General features: G+C 31.5%; 4 protein-coding genes and 1 pseudogene across 4 annotated transcripts; 3 read left to right on the forward strand and 2 right to left on the reverse strand.

Moving 5' to 3' along the window:
* The first annotated feature begins 848 nt into the window (after nucleotides 1–848).
* Nucleotides 849–2,062, forward strand: LOC120575817 (rust resistance kinase Lr10). The gene has a single exon (XM_039833609.1). It carries the CDS (start codon nucleotides 860–862, stop codon nucleotides 1,979–1,981), a length of 1,122 nt encoding a protein of 373 aa, XP_039689543.1. The 5' UTR covers nucleotides 849–859; the 3' UTR covers nucleotides 1,982–2,062.
* Nucleotides 2,063–4,606: 2,544 nt separating this feature from the next.
* LOC120575814 (rust resistance kinase Lr10-like) lies at nucleotides 4,607–5,291 on the reverse strand (the record flags this gene model as incomplete). The annotated part of the gene is made up of 1 exon (XM_039829981.1): nucleotides 4,607–5,291. A coding segment is annotated over one exon (669 nt), but the record flags the coding sequence as incomplete, so codon positions are not given.
* Nucleotides 5,265–6,572, reverse strand: LOC25482287 (rust resistance kinase Lr10). Its single transcript, XM_039831788.1, has 2 exons — nucleotides 5,824–6,572; nucleotides 5,265–5,722 (listed from the first exon to the last, which is right to left on the reverse strand). Exons 1-2 carry the CDS (start codon nucleotides 6,557–6,559, stop codon nucleotides 5,295–5,297), a joined length of 1,164 nt encoding a protein of 387 aa, XP_039687722.1. The 5' UTR covers nucleotides 6,560–6,572; the 3' UTR covers nucleotides 5,265–5,294.
* Nucleotides 6,573–12,128: 5,556 nt separating this feature from the next.
* LOC25482289 (LEAF RUST 10 DISEASE-RESISTANCE LOCUS RECEPTOR-LIKE PROTEIN KINASE-like 2.1) lies at nucleotides 12,129–16,464 on the forward strand (annotated as a pseudogene).
* A 1,884-nt stretch (nucleotides 16,465–18,348) lies between these two features.
* On the forward strand, nucleotides 18,349–24,632 carry LOC25482291 (LEAF RUST 10 DISEASE-RESISTANCE LOCUS RECEPTOR-LIKE PROTEIN KINASE-like 2.1). Its single transcript, XM_013610841.3, has 4 exons — nucleotides 18,349–19,365; nucleotides 20,277–20,309; nucleotides 20,445–20,468; nucleotides 23,265–24,632. The coding sequence occupies exons 1-4, from the start codon at nucleotides 18,528–18,530 to the stop codon at nucleotides 24,506–24,508; spliced, it is 2,139 nt and encodes a 712-aa protein (XP_013466295.3). The 5' UTR covers nucleotides 18,349–18,527; the 3' UTR covers nucleotides 24,509–24,632.

Here is a 24,632-nt window from a genome sequence, read left to right on the forward strand (position 1 = left end):
TTCAGAATTTTTTGATCAAAACAATGAAAATAAAATGCAAATCAGGATTAAGGATATTTTCTTATAATGTTAATATATCCAAACATTGATATTTAAGTATGTGAATATCTTTTTTTTTAGAACGGAAAATTTTATTAAAACTTGATCCCTGCTCAAGATGAACATATACCAATATCCGAGATTATAAAACAAAGGCGTCCTATATAGGCTCAAGACCTAAAATAAACACCATATATAAAAGACACAATACACCCATCACTTAATCAAGATCTACCTTCAACACCCAAGCTGAACAACAAGCATCAAAACCCTAATTTGCCACCTAAATCAAACTCTATCATAAATAGACCACTGAAAAAACGAAATCCATAAACCCCCTTCCCTTGTTGCTAACCCCAAAAACCACCCCTCTAAATAAAACAACCTATTCTCATCACCTTAATTGAGCCACACTCGAAAGTGTCCTATTCCAATACTTAGTCAGCCTCCACCCACCTCTCTATCCCTGATCTATATAAAACACTCCAAAATTAGCCCAAAAGCAAACTTGACTAAAGCACTGGCTCCCGATCTCGAATCAAAAGTGATCGATCCACGTGACTCCAGAAGCAAATCAGTAAGGTACCCCTCAGCCCCGATTAACTAGGAAAGACACCATGACCATCCAAACAAATTTGCAACTAGACACTAACTCCCGATCTCGAATCAAAAGTATGTGAATACCGTTTTGTCTAAACAATAGCAACCTTAATTTCTTAATAAAGACAAACATTAATTATTGTGTGTGTGATATATAGATTAACAACCTTTTATAGTCTATACAGGAGGTGTGCTTAAAGTAGGAAAACGGCCAAATTTGATGTACTATGAAGGGGTATGGGCCATTGGACATTATGTTCTACCATCAATTCTGTTGGCTAGATTTCTATTTGGGATATCATTTTTTATCGCACTACTGATATACAAATGGCGAAAAAGACATTGGTCAATGTATGAATGTATTGAAATATATCTACAACATAACAACCTCATGCCCATTGGATATTCATACAAAGAAATCAAGAAAATGGCTAAAGGTTTCAAAGAAGAGTTGGGTAAAGGAGGGTTTGGCACTGTGTTCAAGGGAAACCTACGTAGTGGGCCTTGTGTGGCAATCAAGATGTTGGGTAAGTCAAAAGGTAATGGGCAAGACTTTATCAATGAAGTCACAACTATTGGAAGAATACATCATTTGAATGTTGTACAATTACTTGGATTTTGCATTGAGGGATCCAAACGTGCTCTTGTTTATGAATTCATGCCTAATGGATCTCTTGATAAATTTATTTTCTCTAAAGAAGGGAGCATAAATTTAAGCTACAACAAAATTTACGATATAGCAATTGGAGTAGCTCGTGGGATTGCTTATCTTCACCATGGATGTGAAATGAAGATTTTACATTTTGATATCAAGCCCCACAATATCTTGCTTGATGAGAACTTTATCCCTAAAATATCTGACTTTGGATTGGCAAAACTACACCCGATAGAGAATAGCGTCATCACAATGACTGCAGCAAGAGGTACAATTGGATATATGGCTCCTGAGTTATTCTACAAAAATATAGGGGGAGTGTCGTACAAGGCTGATGTTTATAGTTTTGGGATGCTTTTGATGGAGATGGCAAGCAAGAGGAAAAACCTGAACACCAAGGCAGAGCATTCAAGCCAACTTTATTTTCCCTTTTGGATATATGATCAACTTGGCAAACAAGGAGAAATAGAAATAGAAAATGTCGTAGAAGAGGATATGAAAATAGTAAAGAAAATGATCATGGTCGCTCTTTGGTGTATACAATTGAAACCAAATGATCGTCCTTCGATGAGTAGAGTAGTGGAGATGCTTGAAGGAGATATTGAAACTCTTGAAATGCCTCCAGAACCAACCATGTATCCAGATGAAGTAATTTCGAGGGATGAAATTACAACAAACTCAAATTAATCAATGTCGAGTGACTTCACTAGTTCTAGTGGGTATGGAGAAATCGCAACTATTTCTCTAGTTGAGAATATTTCTTGACATTGCACAAAATGTTATTTGTTAGAATTCACCATATATTACTCTTGTTTTCATGTAACCTTAGTTTTCCATATTGTTTTTCTACTTCATTCGTTAGAAATGTGTTACGGAATTCATAGTGTATGTTGCTTTTGTTTTTTAAAAAAATACTCTAAAGAATAATTACCAATTATTTATCTCTAAGTTATTTTTAATAAATCTAAAACAAAGTGATACATACTTTGTTTAAGAAAAGAAAGTGATAAGAAAGATATGCTGAGCTTGTGGTCCATGTGAAAAAATATAAAAAAAAATTGATAATGGGCTGTATGAGTGTATAGTGACCTAAATTATTACAGTAACATAGTGATATTAGGCATCAAGAATATATTTTTTTAAAGTTAAAATAATCGATGAGGTCAAAAAAGGACCACCCTTTCATTCTTACAGATCAAGCATATATTGATTGTATTAAATAATCTTAAACTCAATATGTGTGTAAGCATACAGTCAAAGAACTCCAGTTTGGAGAGTGTGCTGTATGTACACATATATCAAGAATAGTATATTTAATCTGTCTTTTTTGACTGAATCAGCGTGTGAACTGACCCTTCTCAAAAATTCGTATGTGTACAGACCAAGCATATATTTTAAGGTTCATTAGTCCACTAAATAAAAAAAACGTAATTAATATTATGTAATGGTATTAGGTTTTTGTGTGTGTGTGATACAAAAAGAAAGTGTATGCAAGATCTTGAAACCATGACAATAAACCCAAATCTGACAACTTTGTGGTCGTAATATACTTTTTGCATGATATATCAAGTGATCTTTAAGGGTACTGTCACTATGAACGTTTCGGTGAAGAGAAATAAAACAAGGAATAAAAAAAATTGTACGAGTTAGTCACGTCTTCATGCGCGATGCACACTAGAAGCTGCTCATGTGCAACTTGGGAGAAAATGAGAATGTCCAGTTATGTCTTCATGCGCTATGCGCCCTTGGTCATGTTCGCGTTGCATTTTTATGTTTTCTTCAAATTTTGAGGAACATGCATCTATAAGTAGCTGCAACCCTTTTCCTCCTAAAGACTCACTTTTTGACGACCTAAAGCTAAGCAATAAATTCGATTCTTGAAGGCCAGGAAAGGCATAAAACACCCCGGAGGCAGGGATTCATCATTCCATGATGCTATATTCATGTCTTACTCATCATAGCTTATGGCTATGTTTAGTTTCACTCGTAAGTACCTAGTTTTCTAGGTTATGTCATGTAGAGGACCTTCTATGTAGCTGCTTGAATCATGTAATTCGTTAAGTACCTTTGAATACAACTAAATTGCTTAGTTTTAGTTAGTTAATATTTTCTCTTAATGCTTTTTATGTAATTAAGAATGTCCATAAATCGATCTTGGTCTTAAATGACTATTAACGCTAGCTTTTGAGACTCAACCTAATATTAGTTGTTCAATCTGTAATAGATCTAGACATATTATATTATCCCCTTTGTGGCAGTAGTGTTAACACACAATCAAAACTTTAATGACCATAAACTCACCTAAGACATTAGGTGGTAGTGATCGCCGAGAGGGCTATGGTCCAAGCCATTCCATAGCTATTTTGTAAGCTCTGAACACATTTACAAATAAGTGAATTAAAAGAAGTAAATCATACATGGCCTAATTGTTCTTTTGTGAGTATTTATTTCATCAATTGTGAATCACCGTATACCATGCGCAGTCCCCTGAATTTACACTTCTTGAATTGAATCGTTGTTGTTAAGTAGAAATTTCACAATCCAGAGACGAACTTATAAATGTTATTATACTAGATGACATTGGTCATAACCATTTTATTAAAACATCTTGAAACTAATTAAGTAATAAATTGTAGGTTTTAGACACAATTATAAAGAAAGAGAAATGAACCGAACATGACCTACTCGTTCTTTTGCTAGTATTTATTTCATAAATTATGAATCAAGGCACAATCCCCCAAATTTACCCATAATGATTTGAATCATTATTGTTAAGTTGAAAATTCACAATCCATGTGGAGACCAACTTATAAATATTATTACTTGATGATAGGTTAGTACACTTGCTAAATTTATCCATCTATTTTTTTGGCACTAGTGTCGGGAATCGTTAAGTACTTACAACAAGGCAACTGCGATATATAATAGGATTACCGTTACTCAACTATCTTTTTATTTAATTTTCATTTCTTGTAGATTTATTTTATTTATCGACACTCAGGTTTCTTAGAATAAATTTTTCTATTGTGTGCAGTAATATTAATAGTTAGCTGCAGATGTTCTTGCACTAACAAGATCTGCAGGAAACTTCTTTTGAATAATGAAAATTGCAACAAAAACAGAGAAAAATAAAATTAGAGAAATGAGTGTAAGACAGAAAGAAAGTGCACACAAATTTTTTCTTCTTCAAAATGAAGAAAAATAATTTTCCTCAGAATATATATAAATATTTACAAAATAACATTTGAATACTACTAGAAAATTACAAATGCTACTTTCCTCCAAGTATAAAGATTAAATCAAATGAACTAAACATGATAATCTTCCCTTATTCTTGAATCACTTCCATTTGAAATTGAAAAGGTCGTCTTGCTAAAGAGCCTTCACTGGTGGTAATGGAATTTGTGGAATGAAAAGGATTAGGTGGAAAAGTTAATTGGCTGTCATCTTCTGTTTCCAACATTTGTATGACGGTTTTAATGGAAGGACGATTCATTGGCTGCCACTGAATGCACCAAAGTCCGACAATTGCGAGTTTCTTTGCAAACTTCGCATCACCTTCGTCTTCAATATTCATATATATGTCTCCTTCCAATAAATTATAAATCCATTCTCGGTATAAACTATGGAAAGTTTCTGCAGATGATGAGTCTACATTCTTCCTTCCACCAACCATCTCTAGCAACAACATCCCATAACTATAAATATCAGACTTAAGAGAAACATTCCCAAAATTTCGTGACAAAACTTCAGGCGCCATATATCCCAAGGTTCCCCTAGCAGCTGTCATGGACACTACACTAATATTCTTGGAACATAATTTGGCGAGTCCAAAGTCTGAAATTTTTGGAGTGAAGGTTTCATCTAGCAAAACATTGTGAGGGTTAATGTCAAAGTGCAGGATTGGATGGCTACAACCCTCATGAAGATACTCGATTCCTTTTGCGATACCAAGACTAATTTGTGCAGCTTCTCCCACCCCATGAAGTGATCCGTGTTATCAGGTGAAAATATGAAGCTTTGTAGTGAACCTTTTGGAAACAAATTGTATACAAGAGCACGATGGATTCCCTAGCTCTGCGCAAAATCCAAGCAACCGAACCACGTTGATATGGTGTATTTTTCCCATAATTTCTACTTCAGTGATGAACTCTTTACCTTCTCCCTGTGTATTGTTGAGAATTTTCACAGCCACCAGAATATCACTAGAGAGTTTTCCCTTAAACACTGTTCCGTGAGCTCCTTCTCCAAGTTTCTCCTTAAACCCACCTGTGATTGTTTTTATATCAGCATAGGAAAATCTAGCAGGCTTTTGTGCTCTAAAATCATCTAAAAACTTATCAATTCTAACTTGATCTTCTTTTTTTCCCCTAAAATGTAGATAAATCTTTGTAATTGCAATGATGACCAACCCCAATATAATTGACCCTGCAATATCATATTAAAAGTTAGAATTTTCTTCCCAACAAAAACAGATAAACAGAACATTAAGAAACAAAAAGTAGTTTCTTAGTTTCGTCTCATCTTACCGGTACTAGCAAAAATAAGAGAGTTTGGAATATAGATAGTTTTCCGTATTCTTTTGCGGTTAAAACATTCAATGTCACGTTTGGAGCTGTTGGTGTTCCATCTACATTTCATGCCTTTTGCTTCACATACATCACAATTTGTTTTGTGCCAACTCAAAGAGAAGCTATTAGTCGACAGGTGATTTGCATCGATAGTTGCGCTGACTTCAATCATCTTGGTACATGATGCAAGGTCCAACTTGACGACACTTTCATCAGAATAAGAAGCGTAAATTGGACAAGTGATCATATCTTGTGAATCTTTGTTTATCTGATATTGGTTTCTCAAATGTCGTTTCTTAACCGAAGAGCAGTTGAAAAAGGCTACTGTTGATTCTGATTCTTCAGGAAATCGGTAATAAGGAAGAAATGATGAATTGTTAAGTTTCCGATCCAGAAACATTTTTGGAAAGCAATTATCCGGGTCCGAAATATAAATTTTTACATATTCGTACATAATTTGAGTAACAAAGAATTTGATTGGACCTGAATTGGAAGAGAGCACAATCATGGTTCTCTTATTTTTAGTACAATATAAGCAAAACTCAGGATAAACACATTGATCTTGTGATGATTCCTTAACGAGTTGGAATGGGAATCGAATAATCGGCTCGTTAGGTCCACAGGACAATTCTGTCCACTCGTCATGATAGCTGCTGCTATTGATAAGCTGGAGATTCAGAAGAATCAGTAGCATAATCAAGGTAGTATGTGCTCCTGCCATCCTAAAGTATGCAAGATTTAATTTGTTCAACAAAAGAAAGTGGAGTGATAAGAAAAAACCAAAAATATGTGCTCCTTTGTAAAAAGTACATTGTGCTGTGGTCGTGATCCGTGTGAAAATAAAAAATAGAGGATTGCTTTTTAGGCCCCCTCAATATCTCTTTAGGCCCCCTAAAAATACAAAAATAACCTTTTTACGACTTCCGGTAGATAAATACCGGTAGTTCATTTTAATTTTTCTCATTTTGCACCTCCGGTATGTACATACCGAAGGCACATTTTCAACTACATGTATGAAATTATCAGATGGTTTACCGGGGTCCAAATCTTCTATAAGTTTGCATATAGTGGAAAACGTGACAAGATCCTTAACTCCGTTCAATATGGATGGTCATTGGTCAATCTTTTATTGATACTAGGAATGAGAGCCATGAAACTGATGCTTCAGTAGTTGCAGATTCTTTCACTTCCGAGTCTCTTATCTTGACAGAAACCATCGACGTATATCCGGCAAACGCACCTTATAAGAGGAAAGTAAGCCCTGCAAATGCTGAGGAATTCAACCATTCTAGCACCTCCAGGAAAAATTTAGTTATCATGATCTTTCTCATAGGTCATAATTTTTATTCTTTACATGTTTGCTAGTTTTACCAAATATTGCATTGCTCTATATAGGAAGAAAACAAGTACTGATGATGCCAATGGACCTAAGACACAAAAGAGGTTGCAATTGCAAAAGGTCTAAGTGTACAAAAAATACTGTGAATGTTTTCAATTTAATAATTCCAACAGTTTGAAAATGTGCCTTCGGTATGTACATACCGGAGGTGCAAAATGAGAAAAATTAAAATGAACTACCGGTATTTATCTACCGGAAGTCGTATAAAGGTTATTTTTGTATTTTTAGGGGGCCTAAAGAGATATTGAGGGGGCCTAAAAAGCAATCCTCTAAAAAATATGGCAATTGACCACGTGGTCCAAAATTACAGGCGTCCAAATTTTTTAAAAAGTATAAATAATGATACGGTTATGAATATTATAAGTGAATGTCGGGTTATAAAATCATAATATTAGTTTATTGTGTCATATTGTGCCTAAGTCGTTGGTGTTTGTTCCCCAAATCATTATATTTCTCTATAAATAGAGCTTATATGTAATCTAATTGTACACAAGTAACCAAAAAAAATCTAATTGTACACAACAAGAGAATATTAGAGTATTTCTCTCTCTTCCTCTCTTTCTTTTTTCTTGTTCTTATTTCCTTAGTTTTATAACACGTTATCAGCAAGAGTTTACCAACTGAGGTATGCATCTTTTAATTTTTTTTTTTATGAAAATAGATTTTGATTTTTGTATCGATGATTAAAGATTATACTGTTAAAAATTCCGTTAATTATTGAACCTTATAGATACATCTACTTACAAAACCATGAGTCGGATTTTGTTTTGGTTATTGTTTATGAATCGTATGAATCTTGTATATTAATAAAAATCAAATAATAATAATAATAAATTAAAAATAAGTAAATAAATTGGTATCATATCTTTATGTTTGGATGTTAGATGTTGTTTGTGCTTCATGACCTGCATCAGTCTGGTGAAGTATCAATATGCTTTGTGATCGACATCGCTATTCTGAAGCATAACACTTTGATCATTCATATTAGCATAAACATTTTGATCAATTTTATTTATATGATAATTATTTTGATATTCAATGTTGCTTGAGTTTGTGACCGACATCAACATCAATACTTCGATCATCCATAAATACAAATATATTGATATATTTTTATGATATAGATATATATTTTTGCAAATCATATTCAATTTGTGTTCATTTATTTCATTATGAATTTCCGATGAATTCGACATAGTCTTAAATTTATATAATTCTTGAAGAGCTTAAACATAAAAGTCTCAAATTTATTTTCTATGAATTCCAGACGAATTCAAAAGTCTCAATTTTTGTTGGATAGTTCATGAAAAACTTAAAAACGTAATTTTTATTCTCAATGAATTCTTTAAGTATGCAATATTGATACATCATTGAAGAATACAAATAATCGATTAGTTTTGTTATATAGTTTTTGAAGAACTTAATAAAGAAACTCATATTTTCATTCTCCATGAATTCTTGGAGAATCCATTAATTATGCATCTACGAAAGATTGTACAAAGAATTAATTTTTTCATTGCATCTCTGATTTTTAGTGCCTCAATAATTATTAATGCAAATAATATCACGATATGCATTTTTATAAACCAAATAATTATTAGTGTAAATAATAGTGTAAAAGCAAGACTGATGGATCTGCAGCCGTGTTGCCAGAAGAATTCAATGTCCACTTTGAACGAAAGAGTCATCGATGCTTGATGTCGTTGTTTTAGAGATTTGATGGTACGTGATCCGATTTCATGTTGACGATCGTTTCATTCACCAACTTTAGACTCGAGCTTAATTGTTAAAATTGTTTAGGGTTGGATCCACTTTGTGGATCTTTTTTATTTTTTATTTTTCATTTTATTTTTATTGTTTTGATTTTGTCCAGTAGGGTTGTTGACTGAGTCAGGTTTTATGTCCCCTAATTTTTATTTAATTTTCCCCCTTTTTTTTAATAATATATATGAGCAATTGGCAACAGATAAGAGTATGGTTCCAACTTAATTGTACATTGTTCTTTTTTATGTCATTTTACTCTTGGTCTATATAAATAAAAAAATCAATTAATATATATTTGGTTATCATAATATGTATTTGTATAAACTAAATCATGATACAATTTTGCATATGGTAATATAATTTTCTTCACAATTTGTAAAAGTAAATTGAGATTTACGACCGAAACGAATAAGTAGTTTAATATGAAAGTATTTGATTTGGTTTAAGGTATAATTATTTGTTGGAATAAATATTTGCAATTTTTTAGACGGATTAATTATTTATGGAAGGATGGAATTAATATATTTATGTATTATATAGAATATTTTTTAGAGCAATTTCATATTCAATCATTGTTTCTAAAGATCATACGTGATATAGTTCCTGAAGAACTAAATATTTAATATTAAAAGGATTTCGTGAAAAATAAATTTGTATTGATCATTTGCTATATAATTCTTGAACAACTAAATGAAAGAAATTATACTCGAGCATCCTTGTAGTATTGCGATAGATAATATTCCCATCATTTATATTTATGGTAACATTGCATAAGGTGTGATCTTTTATCAATCATCGTTTATGAATATTTGATGTGGAGTTCCTGAAGAACCACACATTCAAAACATGATAGCAATTTATAAGACAAAGTTATTTTCGTATTTGTCTAAAAAAAATTATGAAAATTTGATGTTGAGTTCTCGAAAAACTACACCTTTAGACCATGATAGAAGTATATAGAAATATAAAATCTATTTGATCTTCGTATTAATTTGAAGAAGAAACTAGTCAAATATGCTCTTGAAGTAGCAAAATTGAGAAATCATACTATTTATTTTAGAGTAAATTACATTCCCCTCCCCTTTTATGTTAAAATATACACTCCCCTCCTTTAAGAAGTAAAATTTATACTCCCCTTCCTTAGAAGATGCTTGAATTACAACTCTCTCCCTTATAATTACATATGCACTACACTTTAATCTATTTTAACATAAATAAATATTTTTATGATATATATTAATTTTGAACCATCATTTAAGAAAAGTTAATTCATTTCTTTATAATTTAAATGTCAGTGATAATTAAATTTAAATATTTTGCTATTGATTTTATAATTTAGAGTATAAAACTAACTTTTAAATAATTTTTTTTAATAGGGTTTAAAACTACATGTTGATGAAATTGTGAATAAAAAATAGCGAAAAATATGTATTCAAATTTTTATTATATTAAACTAGATCTGCAATACTATATTTTTTCGAAGTGTGTTAGATTATTATTATTTTTGCTACATTATTAGAAAAATATATATATTGAGGGAGCAAAGTGTAATTCAAACTTCTCTTAAAAAAAGGAAGTGAAAAGTTTTCTAATATATTTTGAATAACTTAGAACATCTACACCATAGCTCCTCATTTTAGTTGCTCAAATGAGTCTTTAAAAATCTAAAGTGGAGCAGGTCAATTTGAGTGGCCTACTTGAAACTCTAACTCTGCCCGGTATTATTTAGATTTACTTGTACTTATATATGGAAAAGGTTTCCAAGGGTATCCCTAGTGATATCCTATAACGTTTACAACTTGCAATTCAATGACTTTAGCTTAGTTGATTTGTAATATGTATTTTTGGAGTAATTTAAAAAGGAATCAAAATATAAGTTGATTATTCAAAGTGAAGAATACAAACTCATTTTGTTTCATGAATCATTAAACAACAACATCATATCAATGCAAAATTCAATAGACTCACATGAAAAAGAAGAATTATAAGGACTGTTTCCTTCACAATGACTTTATCAAAAAATTCATTCTCAATGAATTACTATTTCTGAATGAAACACTCCTTATCATTCTTCAATAAAAAAATACAAAATACAAAATTCAAAATGCAAAATATGGACTACAACTCAAAAGCAAAAAAAGTTGGCGCAAAACCTAGATAAAACAGACATAGAAAAACGATAAGGCACATCAATGAAATTACCTTCAGACAACGATCAACAATAGCATCGTTCTCAAACAAATAAAGAGACACAAAACAGACGGCAGCAACAATAGAAATATAAATGTAAGTAATATTGATAATAAAGAAATCGACAATTAGTAAATTACATATATGATATATTCTAAATAGAAAACATCATTACCTAGTCAATTACATATATACCAAATATAATAGAAACATCAGGTAGCCCACACATATCGGTTTTCCACCGCCTATCCCTCGTATCTCAGATGCATCTGAAAAGTATCAGATAATTGTTTTTTTAAATAAATAAAATTTAATCTTCGGATACTCTCCTGATACGTATCAGGCAGGTATGACTGCAGGATACACATAGGATACAGTACGTCATCCATTTTGAATTATAAAAAAAATTGCTTCAAAATGAATTTAGTTTCCAATCCAATAATAATTTTTTTCTTTTCAAACGTACTCTTCAATTAATACATACACTACTTCAAAAGTATTTTTTTTCTTTAATGAAAAACAAATCAATATTTGATTAGAATAATTTTAGAAAATAACATCTCTCTTTATTTTAATTAATATGTGTGTAAAAACCTTAAGCGACTTTCATTTAAAAATGGATGGAGTAATTTTTTTTTTTTTTTTTTTTTTTTTTTTTTAAATGTTCACTATGATATGAATGATGGTCTGCGCATGATGAAAACATTGCACAAAAAATAATGAAGACTGATTAAAGAAGAAGCACTCTCACCACGTGGTTTTGTGTAAATTTCGTGCAGTCTTCGTTTGTAACATTAAAAATAAAAGCAAAGCTTTTTCTTAATCTAATATACAAGCTGTAATATATTGTATATAAAACAATAGGTTGCTTATAACATAACATTCAAGTCCAATTTTTTTTAGCTTTGCATACTCTTTTAAATCAAAAACAATTTCGCCTCCATGTGGTGGGTGAGAGTGATATTGTTGTTCTTGTTCTTATTTATGTTTTTACTCCAACAAGGTAGCAGCAGTAGTCTTTCTATTGAACAAGAACATTCTTGTCCCCCTTCATCTTGTGGCAAAATTTCCAACATAACTTATCCATTTCGACTAAAAAATGACCCAATTCATTGCGGGAACAGAAGTTACGAGCTATCTTGTGAAAATAATGTAACAACAATAAATTTGTACTCTGCAAAATACAATGTGAAGTCCATCAACTACAACAATTTCACAATCAGGCTAGTGGATCCTGGAATTCAACAAGATAATTGCTCTTCATTTCCTCGCAATTACTTGTCTACATCTGATTTCTGTGATAGTATACGTCAGTGTACCATGAAAATTGCAGCGATCCATTCACAGCTTTAGGAGTTGCTTATTATGAGCCTATTTTTCAGCATATAGTATACATAAATTGTAGCCATCGTGTGACCAACAATTCTAAATATGTCAATACTTCTTCCTGTCTCAACTCGCAATCCAAAGGCTACTTTTATGCTATGGCTGGTGATTTAATTGTCGAAGACTTTCAAGTTGGTTGTCATGTGAACTTTATTGCTCCAACTTCTTGGTCAGGTTTGCGAAGAAATCAATTACGTTCTTATGAAGTCATTCATAAGGCGTTGGTGTATGGATTTGAGATTTCATGGATGACTCTTATATGTGCAAATCATTGCAGAGATCAAAATCGATGCTCCTTCGACACTTCCACCGAGGAACTTCAATGCTCCCATCCCTACTGCTTTTTGTCGTTGGCATATGGGTCTGGGTACGACGACGATACTTGTGGTAAAGTAATCCTGTACTATTTAAATATATTTCTAAAAATATTACTCTTTTTGATAAAAAAAATAATTTTTATAATCATAAAAAACGAAAATAGATCTAATATTTTTTTAAGAGAAGGTATAATATTTTTATTAAAAATTATTAAAAAGAGTAACATTCAAATTTGAATCAGATTCAGATAAGATGCTCCCTAATTTTCTTTGAGATTATAAATTTCTACCTCAATATTAATTTAATTATTAATATTAATCATCAATCATTTTTTGCTGATGCAGGTAGATGGGCTCACATTATTTCATATGTTAAAGGTAAGAACTTTTATCACCTCTTTTTTTTTATTTTTTATAAAAGCAATAAAATATAAAAGTAGGAGAGGCTTAAACCCATACATCAGAGTTACATAGTGTAAAACCTATGAAAAGAGAAATAAGATCTATTCCAAGAAAGAAAATGCATCCCAAGAACTTTTATCACCTTAATTTGGGTATATGTGTTATAGGTAACTGGAATTTAATTATTCATTGTCATGTTAGCCATGATTAAAAATATGAGACTTTGTAATTAGAGCTCTCTGAACTACTTTCACCGTTTCTCAATTTTTCACATGTTAGGAAAAGTAGTCGGTGAATTTAATATTTCTATTTTGTATGTTGATCTTCCAACAATAATACTCTCTATATAATAACGTGTAACTTAAATTTTTTATATTTTATGATAAATTAATAGTATGAATAAGAGATATGTTTAAGAAAAAATAATAAATGCAGCTTTGGTGAACATGGTTGGATTTCATTGTTTAGATGTTTAGGTTTCTTTTGATTAAAAGCAAAGATTAAACTTTGCATCTTAGGAAAAGTTTTGGCTTGTTTTTTCTTGTGTGTTCTCTGTTTGTATAGAGTTTAAACCTCTCCTACCTTTTATTGTTTTCTTAAGCTTTTATAAAAAAAGAAAAATAGCAACTTTATTTATTTATTTTAGAAGAGAAAAATAGCAAAGTCGTAAATATTATCATGAATTGTAATATCCTTTTCCCAATAAATAGAATTCCTCATTAAATTAGCATTGATTTTATTAGGAATATGAATTTAATCATTCTACTATCTTCAATTTATTCACTTAAATCAATTTTTTGTTGCAGATGCTATCACCCTTATCAGGATAGGTGAGTTCTTTAACCTATCTGCGTTTAAAATATTTACAAGCATTATTTAATTTTGTTGAGGTCTTCACTGTGTGGAGGACAAGAATCTTAGTTGAGGTCTTCACTTCCGTAATAGTGGAGGACCTTAGGAGAATCTTTAACATCCCAATTAGAATGGCACCTCAAAATACTCTTAGCCTCTACCATTCACTGATAATATAAATTTTGTTAATTAATACTATTTTGTCTTATAACCCAATAAAAGCATTTTCTCAAGAAACAGTTTTTTTTTTTTTTTTTTGTAAAGTAGTACATTCAATAGCAACTTTCAAATCAGAATGAAAGAAAATTTCTGCAACTTAGTTTTTCTTGAAAAAAATAGTAACGTGTATTTTTGGAAGAAAAAAAAAACAAATAGTTTAAGACAAGTAAGAATAAACTAAAAATCATTAATTACATTTTTTAGTTCTTGAAATCACTTTAAAAGGAGTTTTTGTGAAATTGACAAAAGTGTAAATTAGAATATATAGTGTTGGCAAAACTCTCTTTCAACACACAGTTTTATTGGCTTAAATCAAGGTGAGTCTCACACTTTAAAAATGAGTCTCATTCACTGATTTCATCCAATAAGAGATAGATTTGAAGAGAGTGTTGAAATGCAATTGTCTCTAGCATTCCTCTTTAATGAATAGTGTGACAATGTAATTAAATAAAAATTGCACAAAAATTGAAAGTAAATTCCAAAATTTGCAATTAAAATATATTTCTTAAACATCTGGAATTAATTTCTTAATACTATTAATATCTCAAACAAAAATTCACTTAAAAACATAAAGCACTGAATCGTAAGTACGATGATCCAAAATAAAATTTTGTTGTGTTATCCAAAAAATAATAATAATTAAATTTTGTTGTTATCAATATTATATTTTTGGTATGACATTACAGGATTGGTTGATATAATAAAAGGAAAAACCACAAGCATGCAAGATTATCCCCTATATAGAGTAAGATATGCCATAGGACATTATATTCTACCATCATTATTGGCTGCTAAACTTCTGTTTGGGATAACATTTTTCATTGCACTACTGATATACAAATGGCGAAAAAGGCATTGGTCAATGTATGAATGTATTGAACTATATCTACAACAACAAAACAATTCCATGCCTATTGGATATTCCTACAAAGAAATTAAGAAGATGGCTAAAGGTTTCAAAGAAAAATTGGGTGAAGGAGGTTTTGGCACTGTGTTCAAGGGTAACCTTCGCAGCGGCCCTTGTGTGGCAATCAAGTTGTTGGGTAATTCAAAAGGTAATGGGCAAGATTTTATAAATGAAGTCACAACTATTGGAAGAATACATCATTTGAATGTAGTACAATTATTTGGATTTTGTATTGAGGGATCAAAACGTGCTCTTGTTTATGAATTCATGCCTAATGGATCTCTTGATAAATTTATTTTCTCCAAAGAAGGGAGCATAAATTTAAGCTACAACAAAATTTACGATATAGCAATTGGAGTAGCTCGTGGGATTGCTTATCTTCACCACGGATGTGAAATGAAGATTTTACATTTTGATATCAAGCCCCACAATATCCTTCTTGATGAGAACTTTATCCCTAAACTATCTGACTTTGGATTGGCAAAGCTACATCCAATAGAGAACAGCGTCATCACAATGACTGCTGCAAGAGGTACAATTGGATATATGGCTCCAGAATTGTTCTACAAAAATATTGGGGGAGTTTCCTATAAAGCTGATGTTTATAGCTTTGGGATGCTTTTGATGGAGATGGCAGGCAAGAGAAAAAACCTTAAAACCAATGCACAACATTCAAGTTAGATATATTTCCCCTTTTGGATTTATGATCAACTTAGAAAAAGAGGAAGAAATCGATATGGAAAATATCTCAGAGGAGGATATGAAAATTGTAAAGAAGATGATCATGGTTGCTCTTTGGTGTATACAATTGAAGCCAAATGATCGCCCCTCAATGAGTAAAGTAGTTGAAATGCTTGACGGAGATATTGAAAGCATAGAAATGCCTCCAGAGCCCACCATGTATCCAGATGAAACAATTTCAAGAGGTGAAACAACCAACTTAGACCAAACAACATCCAGTGACTTCATTAGTTCTAGCGATTTGGAGGAAAACATGAGTAATCCTCTATTAGAGAATACTTCTTGAGTTCTTGACACTTGTTAGAATCCATCATATCAATACTTGTTCTTTTGTAATTCTACTCTTCCATTCTGTTCAGTGTCCCTAAATATAGCATAAGATTAATCGCACACTCTACTTGAATCTATATGTAATTTTAACATGTTTTTGTGTAGGATAAATTGCATTATACTGGGTTGGGATGTTAATAGTTTTTAAAATTTAATGCCTAGGTTTAATTAATCATGAGTGAATATTTTTTAAACTAGATTTTAATAATTTGATCTAATTTAAAAGTAAAAATTTTATTGCTTTATTCCTTCACGCGGCTGTGTTTGAGCTAAAGGTTCATTTTATTGAGCGCAAGTTCAAAGAATAGAAATTAATTTAACATAAAGAAATTGTTCTGCTTAATCTAAGATGATTATCTTTCCCTTATTTTTGAATCACTTCCATTTGAAAAGTTCGTCCTGTTAAAGAGCCTTCACTAATGGTAAATGATAATAAAATTGATGGGATGAAATGGATTAGGTGGAATAGTCAAATGGTTGTGATCTCTTGTTTCCAACATTTCTGTGACAGTTTATGGAAGGAAGATTCATTGGTTGCCATTATTGAATGCACCAAAGTTCGGCAATTGCAAGTTTCTTTGCCAGTTTAACATCACCTTCCCCTTCAATATTTATATATATGTCTCCTTCCAATAAGGTTTGAATCCATTTTAATTTCCAGCTTATCAATATTTGGCAGCATTCATAACATGATGATAGCAGAGAACCATTTTGTGGAGTTGAAGCGTTTCTACAACTGTAGTGATATTTTTTTTGACCTCAGTGGTTATTGTAACTTTAGAAAATATATTCTTGATCCCTTCTAGTAATGCCACTATGTTATTGTAATAATCTTGATCAATGTACACATTCGCAACTCTGTATTTGTTGTCTTTATCTATGTATATGTTAAATTGTATGTCATTACTTTTAAAAATAATTTGGACCACAAACCATATGACCATCTCCATATCATCCTCTGGGTGTTTAGGTTTTTCCTCTTGCTTGCTATCTCCATCAAAAGCATACCAAAACTATAAACAACAGTAGTTTTTTTTTTCTTCCCAATATTATAAAATTTATAAGAAAGGTCGGTTTGCAAAATTGACCCTAAATTACACTCTTAAATATATAAGAAAAAGAAAGACGGATAAGGTTTGGGAAGGAGAGAAGAGAGTGAAAGAGAGATGCTAAGTTGTTAATTAATTTCCTATATCCCATGTTTTGCATGCACTACATATAATGGCAAATGCTTTTTCTCTAGAAAAATAGCATCAAGAATTTTTCAAAACACAGCTGACAAGTTTTAATTGCATGATTTATTTGTTCACTTCGTATTATTCAGCCACACCTTCTTGAATGGCAGATAGTGCATTGTGATTGGCTGCTCTTTATTCTTAAAGAATTCTTGATGTTATTTTTCTAGAGATATATCATTACTCATATATAATATACTTAATCAAAACCTTAGCATTTATTAAATAGAACTCATGCGTTTTAAGAAAACAAGTTAGTGTGAACTCAATCTTATCTCATTATTTGATTATTTCCTTCGGAAAACACATTGGATTCTTTTTAAATGGCTCCCCTAAAATAATAAAAGCTTTTGGCTTCCTTGTTCTTTAATTTAGGTAGGGTTGGAACTGCTTTTCAAATAAACTATAAGACATTGTAATAATACATACTTTTTGGCTTGATTTGTGGTTGGATGGGTCGGTTTGCGTGCAAGATGTAGCATTTGGTAACTTTATACCAACTTTTACGAAGACACCAAAATCAAATTCATAATTTATTAAGTTACAGTAGCCAACACAGTCAAAAACAGTGCACTCCACTTTGCGAAGGTGCTGTGTGTACAGATCAAGCATAGTATATTTAATTCTATCTTTTTTAATTGAATATGTGTGTCTGAATTGACCCCCTTTAAAAAAAATACCAAACATATTTTTTAAGGCTCAGTAATCGGTTAAAAATATTTAATTAATATTATGAATTTGTAATAGGTTTAGGATTTAATTTATTTAGATCGACAGTGTAAACACATTCATCAAATCAATTCATAGTATAATTTTTGTTAATCCAATACTTACATAAGAATGTAATAGAACCTAAACCTGAACATCGAATTCCAAGTTTTTGACCTTTGATCGGTTTCAATCAAAAAAGTTTTACCCATATGTGGCCGGTGACAGTGATATTGGTAGGGTTTTCCCTTCTATTTCAGCAATGCAGAAGCAGCACTACAACAAGTGGGCAAGAGCTTTCTTGTCCCTTTTCATCCTGTGGGAAAATATCAAACATAAGTTACCCATTTCGATTAAAAGATGACCCAAAACAATGCGGAGACAGCAGGTACGAACTAGCTTGTGAAAATAATGTGACAAAATTATATTTATACTCTGCAAAATACCATGTCCAGTCCATCAACTACAATAATTTCACAATCCGATTAGTTGATCCTGAAGTTCAACAATCTAATTGCTCTTCACTTCCGCGCCATTCCTTGTCTCGATCAAATTTCTGTAATACTTATGATTACAACAACAAGAACTGCAATGATCCATACCATGCCAATTTCATTAATCAAGAACTATTTTTCGATTCCAACAAGCTTCTTTTTGAGCATATAGTTTACATGAATTGTACTCATCAAGTGATTAACAATCATAAATATGTGAATGCTTCATCTTGCCTTAATTCGAACTCCAAATCCAAAGGGTATTATATTTATGCTATTGCTGGTAAATTAGTTGCTCAAGATTTTCAAGTTGGTTGTCATGCGAAGTTAGTGGCTCCCACTTCATGGTTGGGAAATTTGCAAAGAAATCAAGTACTTTCATATGATATCATTCATAAGGCGTTAGTATATGGATTTGAGATTTCATGGATGAAACTTCCATGTCAGAAACTTTGCGGAGATTCATTACGTTGCTTCTTCAATTCCAGTGAACAACATCTTCAATGCAATGACTTATGCCGTACTGTTATGGGATCTTGGATCACCGGTAGTTGTGGTAAAGTAAACATCATTGATGTTTTTATTTTTTTATGGGAATCAATAAACATCATTATTTACTACAACTAATTATTTTCATCCTGATTACTGATTTCTTACTACTTAATTATTGGATTAAATTTATTTTTAGTCTCTATAAAAATACAAATTTTTCGTTTTATTCTCTATAAAAAAAGTCTTACACTTTTAGTCTCCAAAAACTTTGCATTTTCACTTTTGATCCCTCCTTTAAAGGAAACTCATATATTTTGAATAAAATTTTACATAAAAGTTTATAATATTATAAGAATCTGTCCCAAAAATAATGAATTTTTTTTTAACAAAACATGAATTAAATATGATATATATTTTTTTTTTTTATAGTTTTTGAGGTTAAAATTCATATTTATTTCATGTTTTGTTAAAAAATTCTAATTTTTTTGGGAGACCATTTTTACAATATTCTACATATTTCCACAACTTCATTAAATAAGTACATGAGTTGATTTAAAAATAGGGACCAAAAACGGTGATTGAAAATTTTATATGGAATAAAATTAGAAGGAAAATTTTAGAGAGACAAAAACAAAAATTTGATATATTTATAAAGATCAAAACCATATATTTTAACACTTAATTATTTATACATTGAGGCAACTTGTTTCCTTGGTTTAAAAACACTTTTTAAAGAGTTTATAATCATTGTTGATACTCATTAATGTGTGTGGTCTATAATAAAGAATGAATACATCAATAATTGAATGAATCCAAAATGTTGATTTTTGCTTATAATAGCCATCAGATGATGTAGTCAGTTTTAGATTATTCCTTTTTATTTATTGAGTTTTATTTTTTAAAAACACTATTTAAAAGTTTCTGAATTATACTTTTAATTAAAAATGTGAATTCTTTGTTTTTGTTGCGACGCAGGGATACGGTCCCAGATAGCTTCAATAGTTAGCGGTAAGAATTTAATTTTTTTTACCATGAGCACCTCAAATACAGATCTCTGGAAATGATCATATATTGTTTTCAATTTTATTTATTTTAAAAAGGAAAAACTCTAATTTACTCACGTAAGTCAATTTTTTGTTGCAGATACTATAACCGGTATCATCCAAGGTGAGTTATTTAACCTTTCTACTCTGAATAAATGTGTAACACGAATAATTTAATTCTTTCTTAAATATTTAATATATTACAAAGAATATATAAGATATTTTTGTTGACTTTAGATATCTGAATACTATTTCTATATTTATGTTCCCTTAAAAAAAAAATTAAATTATCAACCAAACACAAATCATTATTTGATCAATTTTAAATTGGATTTTATTGTGAATTCATCCAACCTCACACAAATACAATGAAGCTTGGAGCAAAAATGAGTAGTAACCAATAACCCAAATAATTAAACAAACCACAACTAATTAAGATAAGACAAAAGAGAAGAATAACAAACATAACTATATATTTGTTTATGCAATTCAACCCAAATTTAATCTACATATTGGGAGAGAGCAACTCCCCAATCTACTATCAATAAGTTCTTACGAAAAATAAAAGAGATATAAGAAATTAACAGTAAACAATTAACCATAATTCTACCCTTTTTCAATCTCTTCTCTTTAATTAATAGGAGACTCAATAATTTCACTCATCAATCCGTTTAAAATATTTCCCAACCCAAGACTTTATCTAAACAACACTCAATTTATTGCCTATGACTTCCTAGAAATTTCGTCGTGTGTGGCATGAACCGCCTCGTGCACAAGGTAGTAGCAACAACATATACTTTGGAAACACGATGCAACAAACCTCCCGACCCCTGTTTGGCGCCCCACAAGTGTGGGAGATTCATAATAACTTCCTCCTTCATGGATTTCAAGGTATCTACGATAGTTCTCAACCTTGCTTTTAAATTAATGGTGATGTTTATTTGACCATCAATCATTTTGCTTCTATCTCAATTCTTGATTTAAAATTTGATTAAATTAATCAAGTTCAAGCAATGCTTGAACCTTTGTATATGTAGTGACTTGTGAACATATTGTCTTCCAAAACAACTTTCTTGTCCCAAAACAAATATATACTCAAAATAAATTCAGCAAATCGATGATATCATTGCCTTGGGCTTTGTTTTCACCCACATAACGACTTATTCAAAAAGACACTCGTTAGATTTGTCATCTACAAAATACTCCAATTGATCCATGTAGATTTTCTTTTTAAGGTTTCTGTATAAGAATTTAGTCTGCACATCAATTTGTTCCAACTCAAGATTATATTGATCAATGATCACGATAAGTATCTTTCTCTAATAATGTTTTACTTGATAAAATCTCATTGTAAATAATTCCCTTAACCTTAATCAAAGTTGTTCCCACGTTCTTTCTTTGTACCTTAGTTTTTCAATACTTGTAATACGTTACTTTTTCTCTAATATCCACTCTCATCCAACTACCCTTTAACTCTTAGATGGTTGCAGAAGCTTCAAATTTTTATTCTTCTCCAATGTTTCTTTATTCGTTACCTTTAATAGTTCCTTGCTTTATTTTCTCTCAAATGCTTCCTTGATTGACTTTGGTTCTGATTCTTGGAACCCTTCAACTGCATTTAGAGCATAAAAAATCAGATCAGTATGGCTGTATGTTGTTGGTGCAACAATATATGCTTCTCCTCACCCTATCTCTAGCCAACTGATAATAAGAATACGATGTTTTGCGGACTTTCATTTGAATCTAATCTCGAGGTCTAATCATCCTAACGTTATCTTCTATCACTAATGTGAAGCTCCACATCAAGTTGAGATTTATCCACCTCTTATATACAAGCAGAGTAGTTGTTTCCGGAACTATCTACAAGCTAATGATTCTCACTTAATGATTTGTTCTCATTGTCCTGCGGTGGACGCCAATTGTTGTGATTTCGATAAAACACACCATTAAAATGATGTCTATGAAGCAAAAGAGAACAACAACCAATAACCAAAGAGACCTAACAAACCACAAACAATGAAGATAATATAAAGGAGAAGAATAACAAACACAACAATATTTGTTTACCCAGTTTTGCTCATATTTGACAAACATATACGGGAGAGATGAGCTCTCCAATCCACTATTAATTACTTGTACAAATAGATATAGGGTTACAAGAATTTTTCCTTTAACAACTAACCCAAAATTTTATCCTTCTTCCGTTATTTTCCCTTGAACAAGAAACTCAATGATTTTACTCACCATTGTGTTTAGAATATTTCTCATATGAAGCACGGATATGGACACGAACACCTGACAGGACTCGGACACTGACACGCCGACACAGTTAATAATTTGAAAAAATCACATAATTTAGTTTAATACAAGTGTCGGTGTCGGACACCGAAAAACGCCTAATCTTAAGAGTGTCCGTGCTTCATATCTCAACCTAAGTTTATACCTCAAAAGCACTTAATTCTTCCCTATCGACTTTGTAAGAATTATCTCTTTTGATAAATAGTAGTTTGCCTCATTTTGTCATTTAAAATTGTGTAGAAAACAGATAAATAAATGTATATGTTGAGGTGACGAGCACGCGCCTTGCACGTGGCATGATCCACCTCCTGCACGATGCACTAGAGACATCTTGTAAAAACATGCTGCCACCTTCCTCACAACCCTTGTTGGGTGCCTCGAGGGTGTGCAATATTGAAACACATTCCTGCTTCAAAGATTTCAAGACATATACAACAAATTCAATGAAAGTGAAACAATTTCATGATCCAACTGTTATGATTTATTGAAAGTATGGATATGAAATAAATTCATTATCTTATCCAACAACAATTTTACTAGAAACACAACTAATTTTTAGTAAGATATTCTAAACTTTGTTGGTTTTTATATATGTACTAATTTTTTTTGTATGAAATTACAGGGATGTATGAAATGACAAAAGGAGAAAATTTTTTATTGAAAGGGATACCCAGATATCAATTAGGAATGGCTATTGGACACTATTTTCTACCAATTTTTTTTTGCAGATTTGTATTTGGGATAGCATTTTTTATTGCATTGTTGATATACAAATGGCGAAAAAGACATTGGTCAATGTATGAATGTATTGAACTATATCTACAACAACAAAACAATTCCATGCCTATTGGATATTCATACAAAGAAATTAAGAAAATGGCTAGAGGTTTCAAAGACAAATTAGGTGAAGGAGGCTTTGGCACTGTGTTCAAGGGAAACCTACGTAGTGGGCCCGGTGTGGCAATCAAGATGTTGGGTAAGTCGAAAGGTAATGGACAAGACTTTATTAGTGAAGTAGCAACCATTGGAAGGATACATCATTTGAATGTAGTACAATTATTTGGATTTTGTATTGAGGGATCAAAACGTGCTCTTGTTTATGAATTCATGCCTAATGGATCTCTTGATAAATTTATTTTCTCCAAAGAAGGGAGCATAAATTTAAGCTACAACAAAATTTACGATATAGCAATTGGAGTAGCTCGTGGGATTGCTTATCTTCACCACGGATGTGAAATGAAGATTTTACATTTTGATATCAAGCCCCACAATATCCTTCTTGATGAGAACTTTATCCCTAAACTATCTGACTTTGGATTGGCAAAGCTACATCCGATGGAGAACAGCGTCATCACAATGACTGCTGCAAGAGGTACAATTGGATATATGGCTCCAGAATTGTTCTACAAAAATATTGGGGGAGTTTCCTATAAGGCTGATGTTTATAGCTTTGGGATGCTTTTGATGGAGATGGCAGGCAAGAGAAAAAACCTTAAAACCAATGCACAACATTCAAGTCAGATATATTTTCCCTTTTGGATTTATGATCAACTTAGAAAAGAGGAAGAAATCGATATAGAAAATATCTCAGAGGAGGATATGAAAATTGTAAAGAAGATGATCATGGTTGCTCTTTGGTGTATACAACTGAAGCCGAATGATCGCCCCTCAATGAGTAAAGTAGTTGAAATGCTTGAAGGAAATATTGAACGCATAGAAATGCCTCCAGAGCCCACCATGTATCCAGATGAAACAATTTCAAGAGATGAAACAACCAGCTTCGACCAAACAACATCAGGTGATTTCATTAGTTCTAGCGATTCAGGGGAAAACATGAGTAATCCTCTATTAGAGAATACTTCTTGACTTCTTGACACTTGTTAGAATCCATCATATCTAAAACACTTGTTTTTTTGTAATTCTACTCTTCCATTCTGTTTAGTGTCCCTAACAATATCATAAGCATAATAGCACACTCTACTTGAATCTA

Source organism: Medicago truncatula, chromosome 1 (assembly GCF_003473485.1).
Source record: "Medicago truncatula cultivar Jemalong A17 chromosome 1, MtrunA17r5.0-ANR, whole genome shotgun sequence".
In the NCBI taxonomy this organism is placed as follows: Eukaryota; Viridiplantae; Streptophyta; class Magnoliopsida; order Fabales; family Fabaceae; genus Medicago; species Medicago truncatula.